Below are 25,162 nucleotides of genomic sequence, written 5' to 3'. Positions count from 1 at the left end.
GCTCACTTACCTAGGTTCTGAAAAAGCAATAAAAACCTAATCAATTGATTTTACCTTAGGTATCTACTTTGTAAGAAGAATACGCTATTAGTAATTTCCAGATCTTCCAAGTGTCAGTGGTTGATATAATCCAGCTGTTGAAATTTGTGATATAAGATAATATGGGATTTTCTTGCCCCAGCTTCCCAAGTGGAGAAAAAAAATAAAGAAAAAGAGAAGGTACATAATTTCCATGTAAATAAATAAGTGAAGAAATTCCCAGATGAGTTTATTTCCCTACTCTGCCTCTCTACCACTCATGTCCCTTTGACAGTGGAGTTAGTTACTAGAGCACGACCTGCTGGGACTGCATTCAAGATGTGCAGTTGCAGGACCCAACTGCTACTGTTTGAGGGACAGAAGCTTGAAGCTGTCATCCAGGATGGACCTCCTGTTGCGTCGTAGCTTTCTCTGTCGATACTGGTACCAGATCACACCACCAAGAGCTAGAGCAATGAGGAGGAGAATGATACTCATGGCAATTAAAAGAGAAGCCAGTATCTCAATATTCTTTACAGGGATCCACATGCCCAGCACTCTCACATTGCCTTCTCCAGTGTTTCTGAGGATTGATGCTGAAATAGAACAAGAGAAAAATGGCACCCTGAGCTGGAGAGTACTCTAATGTGGCACCATTCGCGGTCAACTCTTGGGAAATAGGAAATAACTCCATCAACATAGGGCAGAGGAATTGCTCCTATCCCTAAAAACACCAGCTGATGAATACAGGTTTATAGGTTACAAAGAATTTGTGTAACAGGAAGTCACTGCTAAGAAAGCCCTTAGGAATCACTGTGTTCTTTACCCCCATGGAAAGAACTAAAACTGAGTAGAAAGGGCCCTGATATATTTCTTCAAATATAAAAATGTTTGTGATGTAAAGCTAACAATGAAAAGAATTGGATTTGGTTTATATGTTTCCAGAGGATAGAATTGGGAGCAATGAGTGGAATTTTCAAGGAGGCAGTTTGACTCAATCATCTAGCTTATAAATGCTCAATTTGACTATTTGTACCATGACAACAGCCTACCACTGTGCTGTCTTGTCTCTCAGCTCTTTGAGTCTTAATACACTGATGTCACATTGATCTTCGAGGTGAAATAATATGATTGTTTTAGTTACTGACATACAAACTTTTGGTGATCTCCAATTAACCTACACAGCAAAGCTATGAATCAAACTAGGCATTCCAACTCTCACAATCAGGCTCTAACTTACCATTTTGGTTTTATATTATACTCTTTAGCCACAGCAACTGATTCTTTGTTTCCAAGAACAGGTGACCCTCTTTCAGGGCACCCTTTCTCCCTCTTCACTTTTCTATACGCATATTAAATGTTACATTTGAGGTCAGTTAATGGTCCTTTCTTCTGTGTTCCCAAAGTATCTGTACTGTTTGTATTCTCATGATTTACTTGCTTGGGCCAAGTGAACTATCTCCTTCACTTTTGGACTTCAGTCTCCTTTTTTATAAAATGATGATAAGAACTATACTTAGGTCAGAGGTTTATTGTGATATTTAAATTAGCTAATATTTATAAAATATTTAGCATAGCACCTGGAAGATAGCAAATGAACAATAATTAATAGCTGTCGTTTTGCCCCTTTTTACAATGTATACCAGCAATGCAATTATTGTTTTTGTATCTCATTCAATTTATAGATGAAAATCTCCTGGATAGTAATATCTTACTTGTTTTGGTTTCCCTGGAACTCAGCACATGTTTGATAAATATATAAATGGATGAATGAACATTATTAAAGAAATAAGAAAAGATGAAGTGTGAGTTAAAATGGACGCTGGAAACTTCATAGTTCTAAGTTTACATTCTACTACTTACTCCTCTTGTGATCTTGGACAAATTACTTTCCATTTATCAATTTCTCATGTAGAAAATTTTTGGGCTTTATGAGACCAAGAGTTTACACTATCCCAACCTCACTTTTACTATTCCCAATCCCTCCAAAACATACCTTAGTCTCCTGGTTCACAGTTTATAAAATACTTGGGGAGATCATTAGGACTTTTCAAAACAGAGCTGAAAAAAATCCCCATATTAAACTGATGGTCTGTAGCATCCCTTCTACTTCTCATAACCCTCTGAGACTTTCTCAGTCCATGTACAAATGGGATGGGGGAGAGTGAGGTAGGTAAGGCCCACTATTTGGACCTAGTTTAGGTAGGAAAATAATTTCTACTTTTGTGAATGGAAGAAATGGCTGGTTCCAAAGAGTCAACTATTTGGTATTCCATAGAAACAAGAATAAAAAAGCTGATGTAGACTGTATGGTATTTATACTAGTTTCATACTGTCTCTGTGAATAATTTATGTCTGTGTTACAGCTCCTTCATGTCTAACCCAAAGAAACCTTGAATCCACACCCCCCCCCCCTTCACACATTAGGTGAGAAGCTAAGATAGCAACTTTCAACTGGGGTGAGGCTGTTTTCCCTAACTTAGGATGTTGGGAATAGGGGACAGAGAGAATAAATATGCTGAGAAAAACTGAACCTTGGGTTCCTGACTTTTGAAGTATTACAGAAATTTCAGGGTGCTTCCTGCTAGTATTGTAGTCCATGTTTTGGTAGTGAATCTCATTTTCTAGAGGCACTACACCTCCCCCCAAGTACATACCACATATAACTACACAGTTTATGCATTATCCTTCCTACCTTTTCCAATCTCTTTGGTGATGGTGGTGATAGTGCTTACGTGTTCTGGTAGAAAAGAAAAAAAAAGAGGTTAGTTAGCGCTGTTATTCTTCCCACCAATCCACAGGTTTGCTGTGGGCATTGGCATTGGATAGAGGAATTTCTCTGTAGTATCCTAAGCAAAAAGAAGGTGCCTGGAATTAATTACCTTATGGTCAAAGTCATTATTGGCATATGTATTTATTTTTTATTTTTTTTCAACGTTTTTTATTTATTTTTGGGACAGAGAGAGACAGAGCATGAATGGGGAGGGGCAGAGAGAGAGGGAGACACAGAATCGGAAACAGGCTCCAGGTTCCGAGCCATCAGCCCAGAGCCTGACACGGGGCTCGAACTCACGGACCGCGAGATCGTGACCTGGCTGAAGTCGGACGCTTGTATTTAGTTTTGAGTAGTGACAAAAATATAAGCAAAAACATAGGCTTAGGAGTCCAAAAGGTAAGTCACCCCTCTGCCATTATGTACATATTTATTGATATTTCCTACCCACATTCTTGTGTTCTTTGTCACCCTTTCCCACCCTCCCTTCAATAAATCTCTGCTCCTTGTCAAAACTACATCCCTACATATTCAAACCCTTTTGAGAACACTGCTTCCTCTTGCTTTAATGAGGCTGAGCTTTTCTCTGAGGACTATGTTTCCTTTATATCCTCTCAATACTGCTTTTAGATAATTTTTCCTCCCTTTTTGGGGTAAATATCTATCTGTTTTGAAGATTATATTTTTCGACTACAAAACTCACAACCACTTTTTGTTACTGTTACCTAGTAGTTCTTTTCATTCACGGAAATCTTTGCTACCTGACTCAGTCTTCCCATTCCTCCATTCCCACCATAGGTGTTGACCCATTCATCCTTCAAACTTCACAGTTTCTGTACCTTTCAATTCCAACAACTTTTATATCTACTCTAATTCTATTAACAATCCCATGGCCACATTGAACTTGTTATTCAGAACTGCTCCATCTCAGAAATATAAAATCTAACAACAGCCTCCTCTTCCTTACATAGTGTAATGATACTTATTCCATTTAACCTGTTATCATCACCTCATACAGATCTCTAGCTCCTGGATCCTTCCATTTTTTCCCAAACTGTCAGCTTTATCATGCCTTTTTTTGTTTACCCCATTCCTGGTCTAGCTAGACTCTATGGTCTATCACTTCAACTACTGACTTACCAGGAGCATTATAATTGACTGATGAAACCACAGTGAGTATGATTTCTCTGTGTTTTGTCTGGTATGCTGAATGTTGGTGTATAAAAATCATGTAATTGTAAAGATAAGTATTCTTTGTGTCAAACTTTAACTAAGCCCTCAATTTTTCCTGCCAATAAATTATTTTCTATCACTCAGAGTAAGCTTTGTTTTCCCATCTCCCAAAGTGGTTATTTCAAACCTTAGCCCACTCTCTTCAAGTTCCTTATCCTACTTTCTATCCTTCACTCTAAGCAGATGAATTCTCTCCCACAAATGAACAAATGAAGCAGAGACAAGGAAATAAATATTCTTTCTGTCAGACTCCTCACCCAAACTTATACAATGATCATTTACTTTTCTGTCTTCTCTTCTTTTAGTAAAAAAAAAAATCTATTCCAGTCTAATTTTTCATTTTATCTCTGGTTTTCATACCCTGTTTCCTCATCAGGAATGTTGTTTCAACAATTAGCCCTTTCTTCCCTGTCTACAACTATTCCCTCTGGTTGGCCAGGTAGCATATATGTGGTTGGAGCAATACTGAATTAGACTATCTTGAAGTATAAACAAACAATAAAAAGCAAATAGGTAGGCTTTGTAGGCTGGCTCATTGTCAGAGAGAGATATGAGTTATCTTTATTCATGGAAGTTCTTTGATGTTATATATTGAGATAATTTTGTGAAATGGTCCAGATTTTGGATGACCCATTACTATACACAGGCAAAACCTGTTGTCTTGAACCTATAGCATCTTGATGACACATCAATTTATCACTTGACTTTGTTTCTAAGGGCTGACAAAACACAACAAAGAGTTTTGTGTACCTATCTGAGTAGTAAGGAATAGTACTATAGTAGTAAGTTGAAGACACATTTTAGCAGTATAGATTACTAGAGAACAAAGCTTTTCAAAGATACAGGTTATTATAATGGAAAATTTCTCTTTACCTGGGGGTAAAGAGCAGAGTTGTATTCTCTACCCTGGTTTGCTAAGCTTGTTTAAAAGCCCAAAGACATTTTCAAACTTTGTATTTCTGCTGATAGAGTGCCAATGACCGAAAATCCTAGACACAGGTCAAGAGATTCCTAAACAATTAATGACCAAAAGACAAAATCCATAGCCAGCCAAAACTTTTATGTTCTTGGTGATGATCAAAAATTGACTGATAAAGAAACCAGCCCAGCAATTCACTCTCCATATTAAAAAAAGAAAAAAGGCAAAACCTTTTTGCACCCTTGGTAGCAACTCTTTCTGAGATAAGCCATAACTAAAGACCAATATGTCCATCTAGCTTTAGACATAGTTGTTCCAATACAGAAAGAACTTTTTCACAAGCTCCACAAAACAAATCAATTAAGGGGTGACTATTAGAACTATATTTATTTTTTAAAGAACTCATTAGCAAGATTTCTTGAAATAGTGAGTACTTCTAATGAATCCTAAAATAATAGATTTCTATTTAAATGAAATATATTTCAAAGGAAGCAAATCTATGCTAAGCAACAATGCATAGAGCCTAATGAGTTTCAGGCTGGGTCAACCCATGTGAAATCAACAAGTGTCAAAGTAATTAGGATGGGGAAGGAGCAAGGAAACAATGGAGAATGAGAAATATAGTTGGGAGAACACCTGAGTGTGGCATGCATTGTCTTAAGTCCTGGTTCTTCTGGGATCAGAAAGACAGGGGTAAGGAATTTCTTGGGATTATCTGGTTCCTGTAGACTACATAAAGTATTCAAAGATTTCCAATCTTGGGGGAAGTTATACCTTACCTCTTTGGGACAAGACAGTAAAAAGGGTCTCCATGCCAGCATGGACATGGTCAGAAACGTGGCAGTGCATCAGCCATGTCCCAGGGTTGCTGGCTACCATCTCCACAACCTCAAAGGTCCCTGGGAACAGATCTACAACATCTGCACGGTAGCTCTCTCCATTCTGCAAAAGAGATTGGGGTGGAGGAGAAGAAATGAAGGGTAAAGAGTTCATCTTAGAGCTTATAGGAGCTAAAAAAAAAACTTGGATGTACAAATCAGGGACATGGGGCTCCAAGATTCATAGATCAGAGAGCAGCTTAACAAGTACAACTGATCCATCTCCTCTATAAATCTGCCCACACAAATTGAACCATCAGAGGAGACCCTATCTTCCTACTTTTCCTTAAAGTGTCCCAAAGGACACTTTGGGAGCTAAAATTAGTATCTCCATACTTTTCATCATGCTGACATCTGGGGAATTTGGCTTAATCCTTGACTCCTAGGAAGGAACTACTTATTTCCTTTAGAAATTTATCTCAATTTAGATTTCTCCTCTATGCTATCATCTTTATCACACTTCTATATCTTTAAATCTATATCAATGCCTTCAACTCCCTTTCCCTTCAACTGCCCCCTTTTCCTAAGACTAAAACTTCTTTCTCAAAACCTACATGTTGTTCCATGTAGCTTCTGAATTGAAGTTTCTTATAATGGATTAAGAACTTTCATAGATTCTGAGACATCACTATGAAATTTCTTGCTCTTAGGATCACTGTTTAATGGAACTCCAGTCCTTGACTGATGTTCAATTACTTCAGTTTCTTCAATCTACTTACACCACAAATGAGCTACTCACTTCTTTTTTTTCCTTTGAGCTACTCATTTCTTCTATGTCAGAGGGGAAAGCCAAGGACTAGAGGGAAGTGACTAACCCTGGAGTACACAGCCAAACTAGAATTCCCAGTTCAATTCTCCATGTACAAGACCTCTCCTCTTTTAACTATTATCTTGTTCCTTAAGAAGCTATCCCTTTCTTCCTTAATGACTGTCAAAGCATTCCTCTAATTGTTCCTGAGGTACTCAGCCCTTTGCCAGCTCACCCGATATAGGAAGCTCTCTGCATGGAAGTGGATAGTGTGTAGGTCAATATCTTGGCCCATGGCCAGCATGTACCATGCCACTCGTTCTCCTTGGTACATGGTAAGACCCCTGAGGTTGCTGTAGAGCTTTCCATTAATGGCTGTAAAAAAAAAAAAGTCTCATATCTTTTGTTTTGATTTCCCATTGCCATTGCCTTAGGGCTAGTCCCTATCATGTTTGATGATAACAATATCTTCTTAATTTCTCTAATCTCTATAACATTTGCGTTCCATAAGTCTATCTTACACATTGGTGTTATAAGAGTGGTCTTTCTAAATATCTAATCTGACCATTTCTTTCTACTGCTTAAAATACTATAATAGATGCCTAATGCCTAAAAGATCAAGCTCCTTAGTTCAGCCAATGAGGTCCTTCACAATATAAGGCCAAACCACCTTCTCATATTCATTTCCCATTATCCAACACATTTTTTCCAATGAAGGTGATTTATTCACCATCCCCAATATGGCCCCATATTCATGTTCTTTGTGTCCTTGCTCATGCTTCTGATATTTCCCCCTAGAAATCCTGCCTTATTTTATTCTTTTCAAAGCCCAATCATAACTTTACCTTATCCAAGAACACTTCCTTGATCTAGCTCCTCTTAGTAACTCTCTTTCCCTTCATTTACTTCTACTTCTGAACTCCTCCAGTACTGTCTGTACCATATTTGGAAGTCACCAAAACCTCCCTTATATACTTACCTATCTTTAAATTGGTGGAAGCTCATATCCCCAACTGGACTATAGGTTCCTAGTAAGCAGGAAATGAAAGTATATACTATACTAATATAGTTTCCTTATATTCTTCAGAGCACCCAGAAGACACCTGAGCCTACAATACATGTTAAATAAAAAGTACTTGCAATATTCTTGGAATTAATAATTATATTAATTGCATAGGCTTCATTATCTGTTTCTTCACAGGCCACATCCTATGCTCTAAAGACAACAAACTACTCATAGCCATGTTAATTCATATTGTCAGGACTATGCCCACAGCACATTCCTGTGCCCCACATATTCTTATGGAGGGAAAGTCATTTTTACTCTACGTTTCAAGAGTGGAAATAATGGAAGGAACATTTATAACCTGTCATTTATTTACCCCAATCAAATTGTGAATTTGTAAAAAAGGAACTAAAGATGCTCAACTCTACCCTTTGTGAATCTTCTCTCTCTTGAATCAGTCTTGACATAGAAAATAATTCAAATTGATTTAATATTACATTGTAGAGAAGATTCTACTGCTGCAAAGGGGAGGCTATTGTTGTTTATCTATATCAATGTCAAGGTAGAAAATCTATTCCTTGCAGGAGGAGTATCAGCAAGCCCATTTAGCTTCAGAAATAAATTCAGTGTCCTTCTCAGGAACTAATTCTCAGGAGAACTAATTAGTTCTAATTAGTTCCTTCTCAGTAAGCCCACATTTGGTCATAAGCATCTCTTTTTTTTTTTCTCAATTGTTTCAAGAATCTGGAAGGGAAAGGAACGATATATTATTTGTTTTCCCTCAGAATATAACATTATCTTTCTATCTTCAGTACCAGCATTTAGAAAGTGTTCAACAAATTCCTGATACATAAGTAGATGGATTGATGTCTGAGGAGTTTGGATGAATGAACATATAAACAAACAGATAGAAATGGGCATTAACCAAACAAATGGACACTAGCAAGTTGTAAATGTGCCCTAATTCCCTTTTTCCCCTGGGCAACTAATTTCTCTGATTTGTCAGGAGATACAAAGTTCACATTGTTCAGTTTGTGAATCTTCTATTTCAATGTGAATCATTTTTATCTCCAGCAAGGGGAAATAGCTAGAATCAATGCGACAATGAGATACTAATTTTGAGTTCCATTGGAATCACTATCAAAGCTGCACCTTATCCTCATGTCAAAGAAATATTACACTAGAAAGGATGGTGAGAAATCACTTCACACATTTAAATGTATTTAAGTTCTCACTCTTATTTTAGATTTTCTTTTGTTTGTGAAATGCTACACAGATCTTTGAAACAAAGGAAGGCTTGGATGCACAATTTTCTTCCAAAATCCATTCAAGCATCAAAATCTCTTCATTGTATGTAATATAAATCCAGCATTATTTTCTCTGAGGTTCTTTCCTATTTGTAAATTGAAACTTTGTTGTGAAATTAGACTAAAAGACAAGCTGTCCTTAATTTGTCTATCTTGGAATCTATTGAGAAAGTACATTCCAGATGCAGGGGGGTAAAGAAATAAAATGATATTGAGAGACTAAACTCAGGATTTTGAAATAGAAGGACCCTAAACAACCAACCTACCAGGTCCATTGAGAGTCACAAATTTCCATCTTTCTTTTCTAGTGTGTTAAAGTATGCTGGTGTCACTACAACAACTTTACAGAGTCAGCTTCTTGCTTTATGTGCACCTGATCTAATGCTGACTATTTATATATTTTGTGTATATAAATGTACAATAGTAGGAGACAGTTCTTTTAATTTGCCCACATACCACCTTCCTACTTTCCCATACTTTCAATTATGCTCCCTTAGGTAGTGATGGGCCTATCATATACCTCCATGAAACCAATGGGGAGTTCTTTGGAAGAAAGGTAGGTTATTTTCTACAGACCATGCATTTTATTGCTCTCCAAAAAAGTCTCATTCTGTAGGTTAACACGGCCTGGCTCCTGGGCCCCATGGGTTGCTACATTTTCCTCTAGATACCAAGACTGGTTCTCATCAAAGATCAAGAATAACAAGGCAAATTCTCTGTCCATGTCACTCCGTCCTCCATAAGGCTCCAGGATGCCCTTTCGGCAGATGGTCAAGGGTCCAACAAGACCACTATACATGTCCTGAGGATGGGAGGAAGGGGAAGACAGTAAATCAAATGGAGTTGTTCCTGGGTAGCAGTGTTGTACATGGTGCCAGACTGACTTCTAAGTCAAGCCTACTGTACTTAGCACTTGATCATAATGTCTTACATTTATAGGCAACTCTAATATATTATCTGAATTCATCCTCACAATAATTTGAGATACAGATAAGAGGTACCTATGCAACCTATGTTTTAGCTAGGCTGGCCTATCCACTGATCTCCAAACTCACAAGGCACTTTCACAACCCAGTGCCTTTCCTTATGTTGTTTCTTCTTTGTATAATGCCTTCCCTCTGCCACATACCTTATCTTAAGGTATACTGCTATTTAGTATTCAAGGCTTAAAGTATGAAATACATGTACCTTTCATTGTGGTGCATTCTACAGCTTCCCTTTAATCATCTCCTCCAACCAAAAGTGATCACTCCCTGATGAGCCCCTCACAGTACTATTATATGGGTTCTTTTATTATTTTTTAAAGTTTATTTATTTATTTTGAGAGAGAGAAATAAAGAGCACATGAGCAGGGGAGAGGCAGAGAGAGGGAGAGAGAAAATCCCTAGCAGGCTCTGCACTGCCAGTGCAGAGCCCAATGTGGGGCTCAGACCCACTAACTGTGAGATCATGACCTGAGCTGAGGTCAAGGGCTGGGTGTTTATCCAACAGAGCCACCCAGGCACCCCTCTATTACATGTTTTTTTTTAAGGAGCTGTTAGTATTTTACTTATTTGTATATATAAAAAATATATATATTTACATATACATATAATATATATTTATATAAATAAATATATGTAAAAATAAATTTATATTATATTTAATTTATGTTATATTATATTGTTATTTATTATAATTATAATATATTTAATTATATATATATATATATATATATATATATGATTGAAGATGGGAACTGTATCTTACATTTTTATCAACCAAAGCACCAAATAAAATCCCTAAAATATAGTAGTCTCTCAATAAATTATTGCTGACAGATGGTTGTGAATGGTTGGATAGATAGATACACTCATTTTCCAGATGAGGAAATGGGGAGATAATGCCCTATCGAAATTCACTCCAAAAGCAATATTGAAACAAATTTTGGGACTAAAACTCCATTTGACAACCAATCCTAGGCTTTTTAAATGGGAACATACTCACCTATAGGATTCAAAAGGAAAAAGAAAAGAAAAGAAACAAAGAAGAAAACCCTTAGGACAAAGATATGGTGCTACCTATTCCCTTCATCCCTCCTTCTGTCTTTAAAATAAGTACCACATTTGAGGAATTTTCCCCAAACTCTGGGCTGCATTATTTCAGGGTTGGGCTCTGCCCATTTATGAGACTCACCTCCAAGAAATCAATATTGTCTTTACCTTGATGGGATCCACTGCAGAATAATAGATCCAGGAAACACAAGCAGAATCATTAGGCCCTGGGCCAGATCTTTCTGGGATGTTCCATTGGTAAGTGAGAACCTCACCTAGGAAGGGTAACAGGGATCTCCAGTTGGGCCAAATCAACTTTTTCCCAGTTGATATGGTGGATGAGCCTCAGGACTTTTAAGATCTTTTTCCATTATTTCCATACCAGTCTCCATTTTAGTTTTATGATATTGCTCTTCTAACTCCTGGGACACATTCAGCCTCTCTTCTATACCCCTATCTTTAAAAGTCCAGTTCCAATCCCCTGGTAAATCCACTCTGATATTGTTCTTTCATCTTATAATGTCTTCCCTCCTTCCTTTTTTAGCATGCTTTGTTCTCCTTTTCTTGCTGATGCTTCTTATATTCAACTATTTTCCCAAGGCTGTCTCCAGTTCTCTTCTCGGTTTTTTTTTTCATACTCTCTCTATGAACGCTTTTAGCTACCTTTCTGGTGTCAATTATGAACTATGTATTGATGACTCTTAAATACTTAACCAGAACTCCCTTGCTAGCATTAAGCTCCAATCTGAAATTTTTAATTAGATACTGAGCATCTTTTAAAGATTGTCCTGACAACACATCAAAAACTAAAATTGTTCTGAATTCACTTACCTCCTTTGAAAAAAAGAACCTATTACTCAATATGTGCTCCCAGTATCTAGTAATGATAACAAAACCCTCATACTTACCCACACACAACACTTTAGTTTTTGTCTTCTAACCTTTACACACTCCACATGCAACTAAGTAGTGAGTCTACTGATTGTATCTCTACAATATATTGTGTTGCCATGCTCTCCTCCTTCCAATTCCCAAGAATATTGCCCTCATATAGACCTTTATTTTCTCAACCAGACTATTACAAAAAAACCCTAACACGTTTCTCTGCCTCCAAGTTTCGTCCTCTCCAATCCTTCTTCCAACTGATGCAATATTACTTTTATAAGATTTCTATTGATATAGAATTTGTATACCATACAATTCAACCATTTAAAGGGTACAATTAAATGTTTTAGTATATTCACAGAATTTTGTAACATAACCACATCAATTTTAGAAAGATCACTACCTCTGAAATAAAATCTTCACTCTTTCGCCATCATTCTGTAATCACCCACTCACTCAAGCCCTGGACAACCACTAATCTATATCTTTATAGAGTTGCCCATTTTGAGTATTTTATACAAATTCAGTTATATAGGATGGATGTCAGCAAATTAGCAGAGTAAGAAGGTCTCAATGCTCATTTCCTTCCACGATAACAACAAAAATAAGGAATAAGCAACTATATACTCACAAAAATATATCTGAGAGAGCTCCAGAATATATGAAATAATTATAACAACCCAGGGGGGCAAAAACCTGAACATGGCCATACAAAAAAGTATAGGAAGTATCTTACCTACCTTGTCCCAGTCTGGTGCAGCTGGTACCAAGAGGGAAAACTCATGGGGGAAAAGAACAGAAGGTGAACCCCAGCAGCCCTCACCACCAGGGAGTCTTTCTTGGCACTGACCCCAGTTGATGGTTCTGCCTGGATCCCATGCTGCTCTGCCACTTCTATAAGGAATCATTACGGCTTTGCCCCAACCCAAGAAGTTGTATCTTATCTGCATCCTCAAAGGAGCTGTCATTCCCTTGCTCCCCAAGAAGGATCCTCCACTGCACTGCCCCCTAAGGATCCACTATCCATCTTCTTTCCCCCAAGGAATCACAGGTTATTTGCTTCCAGTTCCGCAGTCATTTCTGTTGTATTTCATCAGAAAACGAGCTGCTACTAGTCTACTCCCTTAGAAGGAGACACCACCACTGCATCCTCCCAAGAAGAAGCTGCTACCACTACATGCCCCACACCCAGAAAAAAAAACAAACTGCTGCCCTTCTTCTCACTGTCCCCCTGAGATGCATCAGTGCTGAATTTCCCATAAGGGCCCCTTGTTTCTTTGCCTAACCCCAGAAGGAGCCGCTAGGGCTCCAAATTCCCCTCAAGAAGCTGCTTCATTCAACTTGCCACCCAAAGAGCCACATTCTGCTCTCCCATAAAGAGCTTTTAACAACCTCAACCCGCAAGAGGGAGCCACTTATGTCCCCTCACCACACAAGGAGCCAACACCTCTGTGTTCTCCAAGAGTAGGAACCACTAATACATTGATCCTCCATGTAAGGAGCTGCTGTTGCTGAGCCCTCCAAAGGGGTCAGCTCTGCAATGGTTAGAAGGAACCACTGATGCTTCTCTCCATCCAGAGGCAGCGGCCACCTTTCACTTTCTTGATGGTACACTTTGAAGCACAAAAGTTTTTGATTTCAAGGAAGTCGAAATATTTATTTATTTATTTATTTATTTACTTATTTATTATTTAGTCACTTGTGCTTTTAGTGTTATATTTAAGAAACTTTTCTAACTCAAGGTCACAAAGATTTACTGTTATGTTTTAAAAGTTTTGTAGCTTTAGCTCTTACATTTATGTGCTTGGTTCATTTTGAGTTAGTTTTTATATATGGTAAAAGGTAGGGGGTATGATTCCATTGTTTTGTATATAGATATTTAGTATGTTCCAGCATCATTTGTTGAAAAGACTATTATTTCTCCATTAATTAGTATTGGCACCCTTTTTAAAAATTAATTTGCCATAAATATGAGGGTTTACCACAAGGTCTTGATTATTGTAGCTTTTTATAGTAAATTTTGAAATTGGTATGTCTAAGTTCTCCAACTTCATTACTCTTTTTGAACATTGTTTTTGCTATATTATTTCAATCTTCCCAAACTTCTGTTTATTCATGTTATTCTTCTGTTCAAAATTTTAATGGCTCCCTTATACCCAAGTAATGAAGCTCAAACACTTCATCCAAACATCCAAGCCTTGATAACTCAGACCTAACCTACCTTTTAGCCTTAACTTTTACTCTTCCTACTTTTGCAAAATATACACTGGCAAAATTTAACTAATTGTATACTTTAGCATATCCCATACTTTCACATATCTGTGACTTTATCATGTTCTTCTCATTACCTAAACTATTCTCCAACCTCTACATTGAATTCTAGACTCCTTTATTCAATTTCCTACTTGATATTTACATTTGTCTAATTTTCATCTCAAACTAAACATATCCAAAGTACATCATTGACTTCTCCCTCAAATTTACTCCTCCTATCTCAGTAAATAGTGAAACCAGTTGTTGAAGCCAAAACTCAGGAGTTATTTTTTTTAAATAGTGTTTATTTATTTTTGAGACGGAGAGAGACAGAGCATGAGTGGCGATGGGCAGAGAGAGAGGGAGCCATAGAATCCAAAGCAGGCTCTGGGTTCTGAGCTGTCAGCACAGAGCCCAACGTGGGGCTCAAACTCATGAACCTGTGAGATCATGACCTGAGCTGAAGTCAGACGCTTAACCAACTGAGCCACCCAGGCGCCCCAGGAGTTATTTTTTATTCTTTTCCCCTATAGCTCATATTTATCAGCAAGTTATGAAGGATATACCTAAGAAATATATTCCCTACCCATCCACTTCTATTTGTCACCACTGTTAATACCCTAGTCTATGCCATCATGTTCTGTCACCTGAATAACCATAATAAACACCTAAATGGTCCCTCATAACACATGACCTACATAGCAAGAAATGTAATCCTTTAAAATATAAAGTGGACATGAGACACCTGGGTGTCTCAGTCGGTTGAGCATCTGACTTCAGCTCAGGTTATGATCTCACAGTTTGTGGGTTTGAACCCCATATCGGGCTCTGTGCTGACAGCTGAGAGCCTGGAGCCTGCTTCAGATTCTGTGACTCCCTCTCTCTGCTACTCTCCATTCATGCTCTCTCTGCTTTTCAAAAATGAATAAACATTACAAAAAAAAAGAATATTTCCTCAAATCCATTGGTTTGAAAAACAAGAGGGCCTGAATTTTGTCAGTTCTGGCAGTCACCCAAGCTTAAAGCCTGGAGTTTAAAGGTCAATTAGCTTGCCTGGGATAGAGCCTGGAGGGCACTTCACTGCTCCTGGTAAGAAGGCATGCAAATAATTCTGGGGCAGCGAGCATGGAAACAACTACTGAAAAATGCCTGGGGACCACAGGGGGAGGTGATTTGGTTTTCTCAGAGTGTGTCCCTGAGATGCAGTGTTCAAGGAGACACCTCTCCGGGGGAAAAAAAAACAGCTGGCAGCTGCCATCTCCCTCCCCCACTCTTCAGTATAAACACAGAACCACCTGCAGGAAGTGGCACAGCACCAACTCTGCCTAACTTGTTTACACCAAGTCCCACCATCTTCGTTCTGGTGGAACTGCCTTTCTCAGTCACGTTAGTCTCAATTCCAGTGCTGTGGGCCCTTCCCCAGAAGACCAGCACAAACATCTGCCCACACCATTTCTCCAGACCAGAGAGTTTTCAGGGCCTCAGTTACTGTGGAAGGGATGACAGGACTCATTTCACAAGCAGATCAGAGCACACTGAATTAAAACTTGCCACATTCAGGCCAGAATCAAACACTGCCCACATCAGGCAAGAATGACTACATATTACTGGCCTGAAGGATAGAACAACCAAAACAACATCAGAGTGCATACAGAACACACCAGAGAAATTCCATGCAACACCAGGCACTGGACATTGCATAATATCTTCTTCGTAGGGTCATTATTTTTAGGAGCAGGAGACATAGCTGTCTTTTCCAACACAGAGAAGAAGACAGACACTTAGACAAAATGTGAAGAAAGAGGAAATTATCCCAAATGAAAGAACACAATAGGTGAAAGACAGAGATCTAAGCAAAACAGGTATAAGTAACATGTCTGATGGAGAACTTAAATCAATGATTATAATGATACTCACTGGACTTGAGAAAAGAATAGAAGACATCAGTGAGACCCTTACCACTGAGATAAGAATTAAAAAGATTCAATCAGAGATGAAGAGTGCAATAAACAAGTTTAGAAGCACATTTGATGCAGGGGCATCTGGGTGGCTCAGTCAGTTAAGCATCTGACTTCATCTCAGGGCATGATCTCATGGTTCATGAGTTTGAGCTGTATGTTGGATTCTGTGCTGACAGCTCAGATCCTGGAACCTGTTCTGATTCTGCGTCTCTCCCTTTCTCTTCCCCTCCCTGACTCACACTATCTCTCTCTCTCCCTCTCTGTCTCTCTCTCTCAAAAATAAACATTATTTTTTTTTAAAAGAAACATGCTTGATACAATGAACAGCAAGCTAGAAACAGAAGAATGAATTAGTGACTTAGGAGACAAAGTAATGGAAATTAATGAAACTGAACAAAAAAACACTGAAAAACAAAGTATGTAACACAAGGATAGACTTAGGGAACTCAGTGACTCCATCAAATGTAGTAACATTTATATTATAGGAGTCCAAGATGGAGAATAGAGAGAAAAAGAGGCAGAAAATTTATTTGAAGAAATAATCATTGAAAACTTTCCTAATCTGGGGATGGAAACAGACGTTCCAGATACAAGAGTCACAGAGAACTCCCATCAAAATAAAGTAAAGCAGACCAACACCAAGACATACTGTAATTTAATTGTCAAAACATAATTACAAATAAAAATCTTAAAAGCAGCAAGGCAAAAGAAGTTCTTAACTTACAAAAGAAAACCCATAAGGCTAGCTAAATATTTTTCAACATAATCCCAGCAAGTCAGAAAAGAATAGCATGAATGAAAATAAAAACTTTGCAGCCAAGAATTCTCTATACAGCAAGGCTATAATTCAGAATAGAAGAGATAAAGAATTTCTCAGACAAAAAACAACAACAAAAAAACCCCACATAAACTCATAAAGGAGTTTATGAACACTAAAGCAGTCTTACAAGAAATATTAAAGGGAAAACTTTGAGTGCAAAGTAGAGACCAAAGTGACAGTATAAACGCAGAAAAAAAAAAAGCAGTAAAAATGAATATTTATGTAAAAATCAGTGAGGGAACGGGCATGTACAAAAAGGATATAAAATATAACATACACCTGAAATATGGGGAGAAGAGAAGTGAATGTGTTCAAACTTGAATGACCATCAACTTAATATAAACTGATATTTCCAGAAGAGTTTATATACAAAACTAATGGTAACCATACATCAAAAATAACTAAAAAACATACAATGAATAGATAGAAAGAAATCCAAATATATCACTAAAGAAAAACAGCAAAACACGAAAGACAAAAAGACAAGAAAGGATCAGAGAAAAATTCCAGAAACAACAAAATAAGTAATAAAATGTCAATAAATGCATATCTATCAAAATTACTTTAAATGTAAATGGACTAAACACTCCAATCTAAAGCCATAGCGGGTCAGAATGGATTAAAAATAAGACACATCATATGCTGCCTACAAGAGACTCATTTTAGACCTAGAGACACCTGTAGATTGAAAAAGGGGAGAGGAATTGGATTTTGAAGACGCTGACGTAGGAGAATGCTGGGCTCACCGCGTCCTTCTGATCACTTAGATTCCACCTATACCTGCCTAAATAACCAAGAAAACCACTAAAAGACTAGCAGAACAGAGTCTCCTGAGACAAGCGCAGCTCAGAGAGTGGGAAGGCCTGGGGACAACTGGAGGGAGAGTTGCTAAGCCCCAGGATTACAGAGCTCAGTTTGGCAGGGAACAAAGGCACTCGCCAGCGCCATCTCCCTTGCCCATCCCCCAGCCATAATCCCAAAGGGAACCAGTTCCTGCCAGAGAAATTGCTTGCACCTCACAAACACCCAACCTGTGCTTTTGCAGATCCACACCTCTGGTGGTGGATCTGACTCCCTCCTGCTGCCTCAGGGCCCCTCCCAAAGCGGATCACTGAAGGAGAAGCAAGCTAAGCCTGCCCCTCCCACACCCGTGCACCTTGCCTATCCACCCCTGCTAATATGCCAGATCCCTAGCACCACAAGCCTGGCATCGTGCAAGTAGCCCAGATGGACCACACCACCCAACAGTGAATCCCGCCCCTAAGATAGGGAAAGAGAAGGCACACACCAGTCTGACTGTGGCCCCAGCAGTGGGCTGGGAGCAGACAATAGGTCTGACTGCAGCCCCACCCACCAAGGCAAGTTGTTCAACACAGCACAGGGGAAGTGCCCTGCAGTTCCGCACCACTCCAGGAACTATCCAAAATGACTAAATGGAAGAATTCCCATCAAAAGAATCTCCAGGAAATAACAAGAGCTAACGAACTGATCAAAAAGGATTTAAATAATATAACAGAAAGTGAATTTAGAACAACGGTCATAAAATTAATCACTGGGCTTGAAAACAGTATAGAGGACAGCAAAGAATCTATTGCTACAGAGATCAAGGGACTAAGGAACAGCCAGGAGGAGCTAAAAACTGTGATAAATGAGCTGCAAAATAAAATGGAAATGACCATGGGTCGCATTGAAGAGGCAGAGGAGAGAATAGGTGAACTAGAAGATAAAATTATGGGAAGAGAAGAAGCTGAGAAAAAGAGAGATAAAAAAATCCAGGAGTATGAGGGGAAAATTAGAGAACTAAGTGATGCACTAAAGAGACTCTACGCATAATTGGTATTCCAGAGGAGGAAGAGAGAGGGAAAGGTGCTGAAGGTGTACTTGAGGCAATCATAACTGAGAACTTCCCGGATCTTGGGAAGGAAAAAGGCATTGAAATCCAAGAGGCACAGAGAACTCCTTTCAGATGTAACTTGAATCGATCTTCTGCAGGACATATCATAGTGAAACTGGCAAAATACAAGGATAAAGAGAAAATTCGGAAAGCAGCGAGGGATAAATGTGCTCTAACAAATAAAGGGAGACCTATAAGACTAGTGACCAATCTCTCTTCTGACCTTGGCAGGCCAGAAAGGAATGGCAGGAGATCTTCAGTGTGATGAATAGGAAAAATATGCAGCCGAGAATCCTTTATCCAGCAAGTCTGTCATTTACAATAGAAGGAGAGATAAAGGTCTTCCTAAACAAACAAAAACTGAAGGAATTTGTCACCACTAAACCAGCCCTACAAGAGATCCTAAGGGGGATCCTTTGAGACAAAGTACCAGAGACATCACTACAAGCATAAAATATACAGACATCACAATGACCCTAAGCCCATATCTTTCTATAATAACACTGAATGTAAATGGACTAAATGTGCCAACCAAAAGACATAGGGTATCAGAATGGATAAAAAAACAAGACCCATCTATTTGCTATCTACAAGAGACTCATTTTAGACCTGAGGACACCTTTAGATTGAGAGTGAGGGGATGGAGAACTATGTATCATGCGACTGGAAGCCAAAAGAAAGCTGGAGTAGCCATACTTATATCAGACAAACTAGACTTTAAATTAAAGGCTGTAACAAGTGATTAAGAAGGGCATTATATAATAATTACAGGGTCTACCCATCAGGAAGAGCTAACAATTATAAATGTCTATGCGCCGAATACCGGAGCCCCCAAATATATAAAACAATTACTCATAAACATAAGCAACCTTATGGATAAGAATGTGGTAATTGCATGGGACTTTAACACTCCACTTACAGAAATGGATAGATCATCTAGACACACGGTCAATAAAGAAACAAGGGCCCTGAATGACAAATTGGATCAGATGGACTTGACAGATCTATTTAGAACTCTGCATCCCAAAGCAACAGAATATACTTTCTTTTCGAGTGCACATGGAACATTCTCTAAGATAGATCACATACTGGGTCACAAAACAGCCCTTCATAAGTATACAAGAATTGAAATCACACCATGCATACTTTCAGACCATAATGCTATGAAGCTTGAAATCAACCACAGGAGAAAGTCTGGAAAAACTACAAAAGCATGGAGGTTAAAGAACACCCTACTAAAGAATGAGTGGGTCTGGCACAAAAACAGACACATAGATCAATGGAATAGAATAGAAACCCCAGAACTAGACCCACAAACGTATGGCCAACTCATCTTTGACAAAGCAGGAAAGAACATCCAATGGAAAAAAGACAGCCTCTTTAACAAATGGTGCTGGGAGAACTGGACAGCAACATGCAGAAGGTTGAAACTAGACCACTTTCTCACACCATTCACAAAAATAAACTCAAAATGGATAAAGGACCTAAATGTGAGACAGGAAACCATCAAAACCTTAGAGGAGAAAGCAGGAAAAGACCTCTCTGACCTCAGCCGTAGCAATCTCTTACTCGACACATCCCCAAAGGCAAGGGAATTAAAAGCAAAAGTGAATTACTGGGACCTTATGAAGATAAAAAGCTTCTGCACAGCAAAGGAAACAACCAACAAAACTAAAAGGCAACCAATGGAATGGGAAAAGATATTTGCCAATGACATATCGGACAAAGGGCTAGTATCCAAAATCTATAAAGAGCTCACCAAACTCCACACCCGAAAAACAAATAACCCAGTGAAAAAATGGGCAGAAAACATGAATAGACACTTCTCTAAAGAAGACATCCGGATGGCCAGCAGGCACATGAAAAGATGTTCAGCGTCGCTCCTTATCAGGGAAATACAAATCAAAACCACACTCAGGTATCACCTCACGCCAGTCAGAGTGGCCAAAATGAACAAATCAGGAGACTATAGATGCTGGAGAGGATGTGGAGAAACGGGAACCCTCTTGCACTGTTGGTGGGAATGCAAATTGGTGCAGCCGCTCTGGAAAGCAGTGTGGAGGTTCCTCAGAAAATTAAAAATAGACCTACCCTATGACCCAGCAATAGCACTGCTAGGAATTTATCCAAGGGATACAGGAGCACTGATGCATAGGGCCACTTGTACCCCAATGTTCATAGCAGCACTCTCAACAATAGCCAAATTATGGAAAGAGCCTAAATGTCCATCAACTGATGAATGGATAAAGAAATTGTGGTTTATATACACAATGGAATATTACATGGCAATGAGAAAAAATGAAATATGGCCTTTTGTAGCAACGTGGATGGAACTGGAGAGTGTGATGCTAAGTGAAATAAGCCATACAGAGAAAGACAGATACCATATGGTCTCACTCTTATGTGGATCCTGAGAAACTTAACAGGAACCCATGGGGGAGGGGAAGGAAAAAAAAAAAAAGAGGTTAGAAAGGGAGAGAGCCAAAGCATAAGAGACTGTTAAAAACTGAGAACAAACTGAGGGTTGATGGGGGGTGGGAGGGAGGAGAGGGTGGATGATGGGTATTGAGGAGGGCACCTTTTGGGATGAGCACTGGGTGTTGTATGGAAACCAATTTGTCAATAAATTTCAGAAAAAAAAAATAAAAAATAAAAAAAAAAATAAAAAAAAAAATAAATAAAAAAAATAAAATAAAAAAAAAAAAAAAAAAAGAAATTGTGGTTTATATACACAATGGAGTACTACGTGGCAATGAGAAAAAATGAAATATGGCCTTTTGTAGCCACGGGGATGGAACTGGAGAGTGTGATGCTAAGTGAAATAAGCCATACAGAGAAAGACAGATACCATATGGTTTCACTCTTATGTGAATCCTGAGAAACTTAACAGGAACCCATGGGGGAGGGGAAGGAAAAAAAAAGAGGTTAGAGTGCGAGAGAGCCAAAGCATAAGAGACTGTTAAAAACTGAGAACAAACTGAGGGTTGATGGGGGGTGGGAGGGAGGGGAGGGTGGGTGATGGGTATTGAGGAGGGCACCTTTTGGAATGAGCATTGGGTGTTGTATGGAAACCAATTTCTCAATAAATTTCATATATAAAAAAAAAAGAATGAGTGGGTCAACCAGGCAATTAGAGAAGAAATTAAAAAATATATGGAAACAAATGAAAATGAAAATACAACAATCCAAATGCTTTGATGCAGCAAAGGCAGTCCTGAGAGGAAAATACATTGCAATCTAGGACTATCTCAAGAAACAGGAAAAATCCCAAATACAAAATCTAACAGCACACCTAAAGGAACTAGAAGCAGAAAAGCAAAGACAGCCTAAACCCAGCAGAAGAAGAGATATAATGTAGATCAGAGCAGAAATAAACAATATAGAATCTAAAAAAAACTGTACAACAGATCAACGAAACCAAGACTTTGTTTTTTGAAAAAAAAAATAAAATTGATAAACCTGTAGCCAGGCTTCTCAAAAAGAAAAGGGAGATGACCCAAATAGATAAAATCATGAATGAAAATGGAATTATTACAACCAATCCCTCAGAGATACAAGCAATTATCAGGGAATACTATGAAAAATTATATGCCAACAAACTGGACAACCTGGAAGGAATGGACAAATTCCTAAGCACCCACACTCTTCCAAAATTCAGTCAGGAGGAAACAGAAAGCTTGAACAGACCCATAATCAGAGAAGAAATTGAACTGGTTATCAAAAATCTCCCAACAAATAAGAGTCCAGGACCAGATGGCTTCCCAGGGGAGTTCTACCAGACGTGTAAAGCAGAGATAATACCTATCCTTCTCAAGCTATTCCAAAAAATAGAAAGGGAAGGAAAACTTCCAGACTCATTCTATGAAGCCAGTATTACTTTGCTTCCTAAACCAAACAGAGACCCAGTAAAAAAAAGAACTACAGGCCAATATCCCTGATGAATATGGATGCAAAAATTCTCAATAAGATACTAGCAAATCGAATTCAACAGCTTATATAAAGAATGATTCACCATGATCAAGTGGGATTCATTCCTGGGATTCAGGGCTGATTCAACATTCGCAAATCAAACAATGTGATACATGACATTAATAAAAGAAAAGATAAGAACCATATGATCCTGTCAATCGATGCAGAAAAGGCCTTTGACAAAATTCAGCACACTTTATTAATAAAAACCCTCGAGAAAGTCTGGATAGAAGGAATATCTTAAAGATCATAAAAGTCATTTATGAAAATCCTCAATGGGGAAAAACTGAGAGCTTTTTCCCTGAGATCAGGAACACGACAGGGATGTCCACTCTGACCGCTGTTGTTTAACACAGTGTTGGAAGTGCTAGCATCAGCAATCAGACAACAAAAGGATATCAAAGGCATCAAAATTGGCAAAGATGAAGTCAAGCTTTCACTTTTTGCAGATGACATGATATTATACATGGAATTTCTGATAGACTCCACCAAAAGTCTGCTAGAACTGATACATGAATTCAGCAAGTTGCAGGATACAAAATCAATGTACAGAAATCAGTTGCATTCTTATACACTAACAATGAAGCAACATAAAGACAAATAAAGAATCTGATCCCATTCACAATTGCACCAAGAAGCATAAAATACCTATGAATAAATCTAACCAAAGATGTAAAAGATCTGTATGCTGAAAACTATAGAAAGCTTATGAAGGAAATTGAAGAAGATATAAAGAAATGGAAAAACATTCCGTGCTCATGGATTGGAACAATAAATATTGTCAAAATGTCCATACTACCCAAAGCTATCTACACATTCAATGCAATCCCAATCAAAATTGCACCAGCATTCTTCTCAAAGCTAGAACAAGCAATCCTAAAATTCATTTGGAACCACAAAAGGCCCCGAACAGCCAAAGTAATTTTGAAGAAAAAGACCAAAGCAGGAGGCATCACAATCCCATACTTTAACCTCTACTACAAAGCTGTAATCATCAAGACAGCATGATATTGGCACAAAAACAGACACATAGATCAATGGAATAGAATAGAAACCCCAGAACTAGACCCACAAATGTGTGGCCAACTAATCTTTGACAAAGCAGGAAAGAACATCCAATGGAAAAAAGACAGTCTCTTTAACAAATGGTTCTGGGAGTACTGGACAGCAACATGCGGAAGATTGAAACTCGACCACTTTCTCACACCATTCACAAAAATAAACTCAAAATGGATAAAGGACCTGAATGTGAGACAGGAATCCATGAAAACCCTAGAGGAGAAAGCAGGAAAAGACCTCTCTGACCTCAACCGTAGCAATCTCTTACTCGACACATCCCCAAAGGCAAGGGAGTTAAAAGCAAAAATGAACTACTGGGACCTTATGAAGATAAAAAGCTTCTGCACAGCAAAGGAAACAACCAACAAAACTAAAAGGCAACCAACAGAATGGGAAAAGATCTTTGCAAATGACATATCGGACAAAGGGCTAGTATCCAAAATCTATAAAGAACTCACCAAACTCCACACCTGGAAAACTAATATTCCAGTGAAGAAATGGGCAGAAAACATGAATAGACACTTCTCTAAAGAAGACATCCGGATCGCTAACAGGCACATGAAAAGATGCTCAACGTCGCTCCTCATAAGGGAAATACAAATCAAAACCACACTCAGATATCACCTCATGCCAGTCAGAGTGGCCAAAATGAACAAATCAGGAGACTATAGACGCTGGCGAGGATGTGGAGAAACGGGAATCCTCTTGCACTGTTGGTGGGAATGCAAATTGGTGCAGCCACTCTGGAAAACAGTGTGGAGGTTCATCAAAAAATTAAAAATAGACCTATCCTATGACCCAGCAATAGCACTGCTAGGAATTTACCCAAGGGATATAGGAGTACTGATGCATAGGGGCACTTGTACCCCAATGTTCATAGCAGCACTCTCAACAATAGCCAAAGTATGGAAAGAGCCTAAATCTCCATCAACTGATGAATGAATAAATAAATTGTGGTTTATCTTCCAATTACTTTCTAATCCATTCTAATATGACTTCTTTTCCACCAATTAAAAATAACCAGCTTCTCCTTTTTTGCTATATCCAATGAGAAATTTTCCATTCTTATTTAACCTTTCTGAAGCACTTGAAATTGTTGATCTTTTCACCCCTGACATTATCTTTTTAACATGTTTGACACCATCTTCTCTCTTCTAATGTCTTGCTCACTTTTTCCCCAGGCTTAATTTTTAATCATTGCCTCCCTTAAAAATAGGTCTTCCTAGAATCTTATTGTAGGATTCTTATGATTTAATTTAATGTACTCTTCTAAGGAAGTTGTGTTCGTTACTTTGGTTTCAATTATACTTAAATGTTGATGCCTTTCAAATATATTCTTTCAGATTTTATCTTTCTCCTGAGCTTTAGACCTTTGTGACAGTTAGATGCCTCTATTCGGTTGACTT

The 25,162-nt window shown here is 38.4% G+C and overlaps 1 protein-coding gene across 6 annotated transcripts in view; it reads right to left on the bottom strand.

The window, feature by feature from the left end:
* Positions 1-269: 269 nt before the first annotated feature.
* HEPH (hephaestin) overlaps positions 270-25,162 on the bottom strand; it is an 82,030-nt gene continuing 57,137 nt past the window's right edge. For 4 of the 6 annotated variants that reach the window (XM_047843953.1, XM_047843951.1, XM_047843954.1 and 1 more), the window contains 6 exons: positions 11,084-11,190; positions 9,459-9,684; positions 6,805-6,944; positions 5,723-5,885; positions 2,714-2,758; positions 270-614 (listed from right to left, as the gene is read on the bottom strand). In XM_047843953.1, the coding sequence (XP_047699909.1) occupies positions 382-614; positions 2,714-2,758; positions 5,723-5,885; positions 6,805-6,944; positions 9,459-9,684; positions 11,084-11,190 (914 nt within the window). In that variant the 3' untranslated portion in view covers positions 270-381. The remainder of the gene's footprint in view (positions 615-2,713; positions 2,759-5,722; positions 5,886-6,804; positions 6,945-9,458; positions 9,685-11,083; positions 11,191-25,162) is intronic. The other 2 variants (XM_047843952.1, XM_047843955.1) reach the window with 1 other exon arrangement.

Source organism: Prionailurus viverrinus, chromosome X, assembly GCF_022837055.1.
Source record: "Prionailurus viverrinus isolate Anna chromosome X, UM_Priviv_1.0, whole genome shotgun sequence".
NCBI lineage: Eukaryota > Metazoa > Chordata > Mammalia > Carnivora > Felidae > Prionailurus > Prionailurus viverrinus.
This window is presented reverse-complemented; position numbering and strand designations above follow the sequence as displayed.